The sequence below is a fragment of the Gobio gobio genome (genome assembly GCF_949357685.1).
Source record: "Gobio gobio genome assembly, chromosome: 5".
Classification (NCBI taxonomy): Eukaryota; Metazoa; Chordata; class Actinopteri; order Cypriniformes; family Gobionidae; genus Gobio; species Gobio gobio.
The window spans coordinates 62927056-62939160 of NC_137101.1; the positions used below are offsets into that span (position 1 = coordinate 62927056).

At 40.1% G+C, this 12105-nt stretch overlaps 1 protein-coding gene across 2 annotated transcripts in view; it reads right to left on the reverse strand.

Moving 5' to 3' along the window:
* Positions 1–830: 830 nt before the first annotated feature.
* LOC307126928 (uncharacterized protein) overlaps positions 831–12105 on the reverse strand; it is a 597805-nt gene continuing 586530 nt past the window's right edge. The window contains exon 3 of one of the 2 annotated variants that reach the window (XM_079817806.1): positions 831–3762. In XM_079817806.1, the coding sequence (XP_079673932.1) occupies positions 2627–3762 (1136 nt within the window). In that variant the 3' untranslated portion in view covers positions 831–2626. The remainder of the gene's footprint in view (positions 3763–12105) is intronic. The other variant, XM_079817807.1, reaches the window with a different exon arrangement.

Sequence of the window (12105 nt, forward strand, 5' to 3'; positions counted from 1 at the left end):
ACTGTTATGCTGATGACACTCAATTATATATTTCATCACGCCCAGATGAAAACGCTAAATTATCTAAACTGACAGCGTGTGTTGATGATATTAAATACTGGATGACGTGTAATTTTCTGCTATTGAATTCAGATAAAACGGAGGTATTACTCATTGGTCCAAAAAACTGCCCACAAAACCTCTCACAATACAACTTTAACTTGGAAGGATGTCCTGTCACTTTATCCACTACAGTAAAAGACCTGGGTGTTATATTAGACCGCAACTTGTCTTTCGAAAGTCATATTTCATATGTTACAAGAACGGTATTTTTCCACCTTAGAAACATTGCTAAGCTACGTAACATGCTATCTATTTCTGATGCAGAAAAGTTAGTTCATGCATTCATGACCTCGAGACTAGATTACTGTAATGCTTTATTAGCTGGTTGTCCTGCATCATCAATAAACAAGCTACAGTTAGTCCAAAACGCAGCTGCTAGAGTTCTTACTAGGTCAAGAAAATATGATCACATAACACCAATCTTATCATCTCTACACTGGTTACCTATTAAGTTCCGTATCAATTACAAAGTATTGCTACTGACCTATAAAGCCCTAAATGGTTTAGCTCCAGTGTATTTAACTGATCTTTTATCGCCCTACAATCCATCGCGCTCTTTAAGATCACTAAACTCGAGGCTTCTGGTCATTCCTAGGATATCTAAGTCCACTAAAGGAGGGAGGGCATTTTCACATTTAGCTCCTAAACTCTGGAATAGTCTTCCGGATATTGTTCGAGGTTCAGACTCGCTGTCCCAGTTTAAAACTAGATTAAAGACGCATCTCTTTAGCCAAGCATTCACATTATAAATACGTTTTATACTACAGTTAAATCGGATCAAAAGCATTAATATTCTGAACAGCAGCTATGCTAATTATTTCCCATCTGCTTTTCTGTTGTTATCTCGGGACACCAGTCCCGAGGTAACTAGTTCGTCAGCTCCAGTTTGTATCCAGCCTCTCATGGAGACTTCAGATGCCCCTGTGATGAGACGACTCGACGCCTGTGAAGAGACGACTCAACGCCAGCGTTGTTATGGCCTAAAATAATACATGATTGATTAACTTATCCTAACATTTTTCTTTAACATTCTCTTTCTAACATTTTTCAATGTACATTTATGAAATGTACTTTCTGTGAAGCTGCTTTGAAACAATGTGTATTGTGAAAAGCGCTATACAAATAAATTTGAATTGAATTGAATTGAATTGAATAATTCCACTAAACGTGTTTGGAGGAAGAAAAATGATGAGTACCATCCCAAGAACACCATCCCTACTGTGAAGCATGGGGGTGCTAGCATCATGCTTTGGGGGTGTTTTTCTGCACATGGGACAGGGCGACTGCACTGTATTAAGGAGAGTATGACCGGGCCATGTATTGAGAGATTTTGGGGAACTTCATTAATCCCTCAGTTAGAGCATTGAAGATGGGTCGAGGCTGGGTCTTCCAACATGACAATGACCCGAAGCACACAGCCAGGATAACCAAGGAGTGGCTCTGTAAGAAGCATATCAAGGTTCTGGCGTGGCCTAGCCAGTCTCCAGTCCTAAACCCAATAGAGAATCTTTGGAGGAGCTCAAACTCCGTGTTTCTCAGCGACAGGCCAGAAACCTGACTGATCTAGAGAAGATCTGTGTGGAGGAGTGGGCCAAAATCCCTCCTGCAGTGCAAACCTGGTGAAAAACTACAGAAAACGTTTGACCTCTGGAATTGCAAACAAAGGCTACTGTACCAAATATTAACATTGATTTTCTCAGGTGTTCAAATACTTATTTGCAGCTGTATCATACTAATAAATAGTTAAAAAATCATACATTGTAATTTCTGGATTTTTTTTTTGATTATGTCTCTCACAGTGGACATGCACCTACGATGACAATTTCAGACCCCTCCATGATTTCTAAGTGAGAGAACTTGCAAAATCGCAGGTGTTCAAATACTTATTTTCCTCACTGTATCTATTGTGTGTTTTGTGGCCTTAATTTGGTGTCTTACATTTTTTGTTTTTTCAAAAACCACGCATAAACATTATTCTCTCAAAAATACGAACATGTACATACATGCCAAGTCAACTTTATTTATATAGCGCTTTTTACAATGCAGATTGTTTCAAAGAGGCTTCCCGGTGGTATACAGGAAAATAATGCAAGCTCTGGAGACATGTTGCTCACATATTATGGTAGCCCAGTTTGTGCTGAATACAGTGTAATGACACTTTTGTCATTAAAGTGTTTATAAGCAACTGGAAAAAGCACAAATGTCAGAGCATGTCAAAACTTCTAAAGGGCCCCGAAACTGTGCTGACTTCAGAGAGTTAACTAATATTTAGATTCTGAGGTATCACTATATGAAAGGAAACACCACCTCCATACAGTTTGAAATTAGTGGGTGTCTACCACAACCGCTCAATATTTGAAGCCATAATGAGAGGTCTGGATACAGAGTTCTTACGAAGTGTTCATTAAGGTGGACAGTCTGAATTTGGCCCATATTCAGCTGCGGTGTGAAAGTTGCCTTAGTTTAACACAGATACACAGCTATACAAACTCTTTCCACACATATAAAACCCTTGAAGGAATCCTCATGTGGATTTCTTGTTAGTTATATGAATGGCCTTCTCTCCAGTGTGAAGTCTCATGTGATTCTTAAGATTTCCTTCTTGTCTGAAGCTCTTTCCACACAGTTTGCAGTTGTATGGCTTTTCTCCAGAGTGAAGTCTCATGTGAGTCTTAAGATTTCCTTTTTGTCTGAAGCTCTTCCCACACAGTTTGCAGGCATATGGCTTTTCTCCAGTGTGAAGTCTCATGTGAATGCTGAGGCTACTGTTATGACTGAAGCTCTTTCCACACTGACCACATGTGAACAGCTTCTCTCCAGTGTGACTGTTCATGTGACACCTAAGGTTTAGTTCTGCTGTAAAGCTCTTTCCACACTGTTGGCAGGTGAAAGGCTTCTCTCCGCTGTGAATTCTCATGTGTATTTTAAGGTTTCCTTTTTGAGTGAAACTCTTTCCACACTGTTGGCATGTGTAAGGATTCTCTCCAGTGTGAGTTCTCACGTGGCAATCAAGAGTGTTTTTGTGTGTAAAACTCTTTCCACACTGAGTACAAGTGTAAGGCTTCTCTCTGGTGTGAAGTCTCATATGAACACTGAGGCTACTGCTATGACCAAAGCTATTTCCACACTCTGGGCAGGTGAAAGGCTTCTCTCCAGGGTGAATTCTCATGTGTATTTTAAGGTTTCCTTTTTGAGTGAAACTCTTTCCACACTGTTGGCAGGTGTAAGGCTTCTCTCCAGTGTGAACTCTCATGTGGCAATCAAGAGTGTTTTTGTGTGTAAAACTCTTTCCACACTGAGTACAAGTGTAAGGCTTCTCTCTGGTGTGAAGTCTCATGTGAACGCTGAGGCTACTGCTATGACCGAAGCTCTTTCCACACTGTGGGCAGGTGAAAGGCTTCTCTCCAGGGTGAATTCTCATGTGTATTTTAAGGTTTCCTTTTTGAGAGAAACTCTTTCCACACTGTTGGCAGGTGTAAGGCTTCTCTCCAGTGTGAACTCTCATGTGGACTGCAAGATTATGTTCTTGACTGAAACACTTTCCGCACTGACGGCATGTGAAAAGCTTCTCTCCAGTCATAACATCATGAGGTTTCTCACTTTGATTTTCCTCTTCAATCTCATTCAGTTGTTGACTCTCCTCTTTCAGCACCATCAGGTCTAAATTTAACAAAAACAAATACAGTTTAACCCCAGTTTAATGGTACAAAGCAACAGAAATCAAAACCAAGATCTACACACTAAGCTACTGAAAGAGATGTCAATGAAAGTTAGCAAACACCTTATCACTTGAACCAGAATAATTGGCTTAATATTGACCAATCCCAAATTTGCCATCCCTGAATACAATATTAGAAGTATTTCAGTCAGGATTTAAGCCCCACCGTATTACGGAAACTTTCCTTACTGAAGTTATTAAAGTTAATTAGATCTTTCAACAACATAGACCACAACATTCTCTTGGATAGATTAATAATTATGTGATGGAAAATGGTGTGTATGTATATGCAGGTGCTGGTCATATAATTAGAATATCATCAAAAAGTTGATTTATTTCACTAATTCCATTCAAAAAGTGAAACTTGTATATTATATTAATTCATTACACACAGACTGATATATTTCAAATGTTTATTTCTTTTAATTTTGATGATTATAACTGACAACTAAGGAAAATCCCAAATTAAGTATCTCAGAAAATTAGAATATTGTGAAAAGGTTAAATATTGAAGACACCTGGTGCCACACTCTAATCAGCTAATTAACTCTAATTAGACTGGCTGTTCACAGAGCTCTGTGTCCAAGCACATTAATAGAGAGGCGAAGGGAAGGAAAATATGTGGTAGAAAAAAGTGTACAAGCAATAGGGATAACCGCACCCTGGAGAGAATTGTGAAGCAAAACCCATTCAAAAATGTGGGGGAGATTAACAAAGAGTGGACTGCAGCTGGAGTCAGTGCTTCAAGAACCACTACGCACAGACGTATGCAAGACATGGTTTTCAGCTGTCGCACTCTTGACCAACAGACAGCGTCAGAAGGGTCTCGTCTGGGCTAAAGACAAAAAGGACTGGACTGCTGCTGAGTGGTCCAAAGTTATGTTCTCTTATGAAAGTAAATGTTGCATTTCCTTTGGAAATCAGGGTCCCAGAGTCTGAAGGAAGAGCGGAGAGGCACACAATCCACGCTGCTTGAGGTCCAGTGTAAAGTTTCCACAGTCAGGGATGGTTTGGGGTGCCATGTCATCTGCTGGTGTTGGTCCACTGTGTTCTGAGGTTCAAGGTCAACGCAGCCGTATACCAGGAAGTTTTAGAGCACTTCATGCTTCCTGCTGCTGACCAGCTTTATGGAGATGCAGATTTCATTTTCCAACAGGACTTGGCACCTGCACACAGTGCCAAAGTAACCAGTACCTGGTTTAAGGACCATGGTATCCCTGTTCTTAATTGGCCAGCAAACTCGCCTGACCTTAACCCCATAGAACATCTATGGGGTATTGTGAAGAGGAAGATGCGATATGCCAGACCCAACAATGCAGAAGAGCTGAAGGCCGTGTAGCGTCTTAGGGTTACATATTATTAAATTAAATTTAGCTCAATAGGGAATTATGGGTATTAACATTTAGGGATTTATGATCAATCATAACGGGTTATAATCTAATCATAAATCTCCAAAAACACCCAAAAAGGGGGACACCTAACCTAGGTGTTTATGCAATATATAATATATATATGGTTAACAACAATTTATTGCAATTAACTACAGATATATCTATATTAAATAATCACAGAATAACCTCTAGGGAGTTGATTCAAACTTCCTCTCCATTCCGTTTAACGAATGAGCAGTAATCCTTTATCCACTCAAAAGGTCTATTCTTCCTACCCAATTTTCGGGATGTTTATCCCTCTGGCCACAAAGGACAAACTTTCCGAGTTATGGTATTAATTAAAGCATTCAATGATGCTTATAAGAGCTCGTAGCTTAGATCTGACATTAAAGGGACTCGTGTTTTGTGAGCAACAACAATGACAATCAAAATGTGGATACCATGGTTTTAATAATAATTGATACTACGATTACATATGACTAAGTAAAGGATACATGTATATACAGAATAATGGAAAGTAAAGAAAGAGGATGAGGATAAGGGAAAGGAAGAAGGGTATGATTGTGTCCGATCCGACACCTTCCCGAACATAACCACTAGAGCCAGCAAGAACCATATCACCTTAAACAGGGGTACAATCTTAAAACGCATCTAAATTTCGATAGAATTGATACTTGCATGGTTTCTTTGTGTTGTGTAAAGCAAGATGCGTGCGTTGGCATTTCTCAGAGTGTTCGTGCGCTGAAGCGCTCTCTCCGTTTGGTTCTTCCGGAGCTTCGTTGGTCCGCGGGAGATTTAAAGGCTCGCCCGCGCTGATGTGATGGGAGGAAAAGGAAATTTGTCTCGTCTGAGTCCTTGCAAGTTGACTGAGCCAAGATGTGCTTGTGTTTCTGTCCTTTAAAGTCCATTAACCTACGCCCATCTTCCCTGAGACGACCAATCGTTGGTGTGAATTTCAGGCGGGAGAGAGTTTCTTTGTTTGGACTTTATTACTCAATGGAATGTTCTTGCTGGAAGCCAGAACTAGTAAAGTTTCACTCCAAAAGGACTAAACATACTAGCGGTACATCTCATAATCATATACTTTGCACCATTGACTAAGACAAAGAAAGAGGAACCTTTAGACATCAAACATGCCTTGGTTTAAAGACATAAAAGTAGTGCATCTTCTATACAGAGCCATTTTGAGCGTTTAAGATGGCTCTTACATCACACAAACATGAGAAATATAGGGAGCATGCATATACTTAAGAAATCATCATATATGTAATTTCTGGGATAGTTTAATTAAAGACTAAATAAAGAGGAATGCTTGTATGTGTGTGTTAAGGTCATTCCCCGGCAATTCTCAACTGAAAGGTGGGTTAGGGGCCTGGGCTGATTAGCATCTCATTGAAGCCCTCACAGGGCCATTCTCATATCTTCTGGTCACACTCTAGCTGGTCATTAACCAGTCGGTGGTGCAATTTGACTCAGACTTCTTGGAGCCATTGGAGCAGGGATTTAATTTATATGCAGAGCTGCTTGGAGAAAAGCATCTCCGATGTTTCTCCAAACGACTCACCACTCTGATCCCATGAGAGAGACACTCCAGACGCTACAGCCGCTATCAGAGCAACCTGGGCTCTCATAACACCTGAGCAGTGCCACAGACTGATCTCTTCATGCCACGCCGCATTGCTGCAGTAATTCAGGCAAAAGGAGCCCCAACTGAGTATTGAGTGCTGGACATGCTCATACTTTTCATGTTCATACTTTTCAGTTGGCCAAGATTTCTAAAAATCCTTTCTTTGTATTGGTCTTAAGTAATATTCTAATTTTCTGAGAAACTGAATTCGGGATTTTCCTTAGTTGTCAGTCATAATCATCAAAATTTAAAGAAATAAACGTTTGAAATATATTCAGTCTGTGTGTAATGAATGAGTTTCACTTTTTGAATGGAATTAGTGAAATAAATAAACTTTTTGATGATATTATAATTATATGACCAGCACCTGTTTATATACACCAATCAGGCATAACATTAGGGCTGTAACGATTTGACCAAAAATAAAAACCTCGATTAATTGAACATTTGACCTCGATTACGATTAATGAACGATTATTTTGCTTTTTTTTGCCCTCATAAGGTTTTTGAGTAAGTTCACTGATAAGGTTTGTACTGTAAATATTTTCTACTATTAAAAGGTGGATTTTTTTTTTCTAATGAAAAAGTGCATTTCTTTGTGATTTTAAAATACTTGAAGGAAACGGTTCACTTTTAGCAGTTATTGACTATGGGGCAGATTTCTGCTTGTTGTACATTAGATACAAATACATTAGCACAGTAGGCCTACATTACATTTATTTGAATGCATTAATGAGAGAGTGATTGTGTGTGTGTGAATTAGTCATACCGTCTTTATTCATTATGAAGCTGTGGTGTGTAGGGCTGTACTAGAATAATCGAATATTCGAATATTCGTTCGGTGAGGTGGCATTCGATTTTCAGTTTTGAGATTCGAATATTCTTTTTTTTTTTTTTCAACACGTGACTTCCGTCGCGGACTCATTCTCACTCATGCTTGAACCACCCGTTGGCGAACGTAGTGATTTATTTAATCTCATACTGAATAGGTACAAAATGCCCAAGACCTCAGCTGTTTGGGAGCACTTTAAATTAAGTGAGGATGACAAGACAAAGGCAGTGTGTCAAATATGCGATTTGAAACTGGCTTACCACAACAGCACCACAAGTTTGAAAAATCACCTGAGTTCTGTAAGTAGCACGCGGCAAAAAAAAAAAAAAAAACCTGCTTTTATGCGCTTAATTTGCTATGATAAATAGGCTAATTGCAAATACGACACTATTTAAAAACATACAGCAGCACAGGCTAATAATAATTTGTTTATAGGTACATCCACAGGTATCGCAGCCATCAACATGCTCAACAAAACCCAAAACTTCACAGCAGATCCTGCAATTCCGAAAACCGTTAACAGAGAAAAGAAAGAGAGAGATAACAGATGCCATAGTGGAGTTTGTCGCTATGGATATGAGGCCCGTTAATGTAGTTGAAGGCGAAGGCTTCAGAAAATTAATGAAGATAATGGAGCCAGACTACACTGTCCCAACCCGTTCCAGTATTTCAAACACCCTGTCTCTTAAATACAGCGATCTGCGAGGCCAAATTTATGCTCACGTTGAAAAAGCTACGGCCTTAAGTTTCACAACAGACATCTGGACTTCCGTGAGTATGGAGGCGTATATGGCTGTCACCTGTCACTTTATAACTCAGGAGTGGGAACTGTCTGCCTTCGTTTTGGAAACCAAAGCATTTGAGTCAAGCCATACAGGAGCCAACATTGCACAACAGCTTGGAGACGCGGCAGATGCATTCGCAATTCCAAATTACAAGCGAATAGCCGTTGTTCACGACAATGCCAGCAATATGAAGCTGTGCACCGAGACGCTGAATAAAGAACCGGAGAAATGGGGAACCTTTCAAGGGGTCTGCTGCTCAGGACACACGCTGCAACTATGCATAAATGAATCTCTGAAACTGGACCGAATCCGTCGCACAGTTTCAGCTGCCAGGAATCTCGTAGGGCACTTCAAAAAAAGTGCCAAGGCTACAGCTGCTTTGAAAGAGAAACTCATTCAAGATGTTGCTACTCGTTGGAACTCTACGTATGAAATGCTTAACCGACTGGTGGAGCAGCGATGGCCAGTGACAGCTGTTTTGTCAGATCCCAGCATCACTAAGAAAGGAAATCGCACCCTTGACTTGACAGGAGACCAGTGGAAACTGGCACAAGAGACATCAGAATTACTTGGGCCCCTGCTCACACTCACAGAACTACTATCACAGGAGGCAAACTTGTCGTTGTCGGCAACAGTGCCAATGCTCTTTAACCTGAAGAAACGCCACCTGTCACCAGAAGAGGATGACAGCCCTGCCATCAGAGAAATGAAGAATACCCTTGTCAAGGAGATCGACAGCAGATGGGAACTGTTAAATTTGGAACCCACCAGCATCTATCTCCTTTCTTCAGCACTAGACGTGAGATTTAAGCACCTTAAATTCCTTGAGGATGAGAAGAAGGACCTGGTATACATTGAGGTTAGACTTATATTTTTATTATATAATAGTAAATAATTAAAATGTATTGTGATTATGCCACTAAGATTATTGTGTGCGCTAGGCATTAATTAGACTAAGAAAATGCTATTTGTTTAGGTTGTCAGACTAGCTGAACATCTGCATCAGCAACAGATCGTTCGCAAGGGAGAAGAGCTCTCAGCAAGCCACGGAGAAGAGGAGACGGATGCGCCACCACCACCCGCCAAAAAAAAACAGCAGGAGATTTCAATGCTGATGCAGGCTGATGACGAAGAGGAAGACGAACGCGGAGACAGCGCAAAGACAGAGATGGAGCAGTATTTGAGAGATGCTACTAAATTACAGTCGGGCCCACTGGCATGGTGGAAGCAAAACAGTGACCGCTACCCTAAACTGGCATTTGCAGCCAAACACCTTCTTGGCGTTCCGGCCACTTCAACTCCATCAGAGCGCATTTTCTCAAAAGCTGGCTACATCGTCAACAAGACCCGAAGTTCCCTTTTACCAGAAAATGTGGACAAACTCATCTTCCTCGCACACAACATGAAACGAGTATAGGTAGTTTCACAATAGTTTCCAACCACTGGGTTGCGATTTATATGGGCTAAGTGTTTGAAAGAGCCTAAATATTTTTGTCATTGAGATGTGAGCTGTCTAGCTAGGCTAACATTACCTTGTTCTATTTAACCTATTACAGTTTATTCTATATAAGGGAGTGAATAAAATTTATTACAATTACTTTAAATTTAAATAGCCAACCCGTTACGGTGTCAGTAATTATTACATTTACGAATAATAAATTAATGTAGTTCAACGAACTGCAGGCTAATAATAATAAATTAAAAAAACACCGCAACATGCTTTCAATAAAAGCATCGCGCATTTTAAAGATTTAAATTAACAAAAAGTCAGAATAAGACAAAATAAATCCCTTATATAGAATAAAACTAATTGTAATAGATATTACATTTTGTGTCATTTTAAAAACAATTCATTTATTCTTATTCAACTGTTTATAAGCATGCTACCGTGTTCTTTATTTATTACAGTTCGTTGAAATCACTGTGTGTTACTAATTTAATTTCTGTTTTGGGATTCATTTGTTTTAAAGAAATGTTCGTTATTAATACCTTATTAAAGTTCTTGCTCTCAACAGACTTTGTGTTTTGTATCACTTGTGCAATGTCCGTTTTCGGAGCATAAACCTGCCCGTGTAATGCGTACCGGAAACTGTTCTATTTAAAAGATTATTAAATGTTTATTAATATTTAAAGAATGTGTGCCACCTGATCATATTGCACCAAATGCAACACTGCACTCCACTGGGTCTTCCGCAACACATTTACGATGCCGAAGAGTGAAACGTGAAGTCGTGAAAGATGATACAAATGCAAACCGACACTATTATTATATATTTAGCCCCACCCACCGAAGCTTCGAATATTCAACATTGATCGCCACCTAAGCTTCGAAGCTCAAAAAATGGCATTCGAAACAGCCCTACTGCAAAGGTATTCAAATGTATGCCTATAACGGTTGAGTTTCTAAGCTTCTTTAGTGACTTTAGTCACAGGACAGAATTGACACTGCGTTTCTGCGCTGCTCTCTGCGCGCGATCTTCACATGATGTGCGAGCTTCTGTATGACTGTTCGTTTGTCACAATATATCAGGCATTAGTTCAACATAATACACATCTGATGGTCGAAACTCGCTTTAATGTTCAAACTGGCAGGGCTTAAACCACATACAAATGACAAGCTTTGTGAGGACTTAGGTGAAAGAGATCTGCCTTCAGGGCGCGCGCGTGTTGTCAGAGACGCGACACGGCTCGGCTCTCTGTGTCACACAGAAAAAAAGCTGAGCACTGAACGGATACGTATTGTTGTTTTTGAATAGTGCACAATCGCTTTAAATGTTGAAACTGGAAAGCCTTTAAACGCATGTACTTGACAAACTTTATGAGCATGAAAGTGAAAGCGATCTGGCTTCGGGGCTTGCACGCACCGTCTCTGTGTGTGTGTGTGTGTGTGTGTCAGCGCGTATAGGCTATAAGAACAGCAATTAACGGACCTGTATATAAACTGCGTAAAACATGAAGTTACTATAGTGATTCTGGGCATCTATAAACACAGACAACTGCTCCTTCATCGCTCCTGCTTCTCTCTGTGTGCCTGCAAACTGCACTTGATGTGACTGACGGGGCAGAGTCATGTGAAAACCGAAATAACCCACATGGGAAAAATACATCGGTTAGAGGTTCTGAATGTCGGTTTCGGTTATTTTTCGATTAATCGTACAGCCCTACATAACATTATGCTTAATATTGTGTTGGTCCCCTTTTGCTGCCAAAACAGCCCTGACACGTTGAGATCTGGGGAATTTGGAGGCCAAGTCAACACCTCAAACTTGTTGTTGTACCGATGGCAGGACCCAAGGTATCCCAGCAGAACATTGGATGGAAACGATATTCCCTGGTGGCTGTGGTTCTTTCAGCAGATAATGCGCCGCCACAAAGCACAAATGCTTCAGGAATGCTTTGAGGAGCACAACAACAAGTTTGAGGCGTTGACTTGGCCTCCAAATTCTCCAGGGGCCAGTTGCATAAACTAAGCCATTATGTTAAGACAGTGTCTTAAGATCTAGTATGAGCCACTAGCAGTTAGGCAAGTGGCATTCAGTCTTACTTTTCGTATCAAATTAGGCCAGTCTATGTTTTTATGTAACTGATTTTAAAAAGTTATGAACGGTCTTAAAGAAAAAAATGTATGTCTAACTTTTAAGACTAGTCTT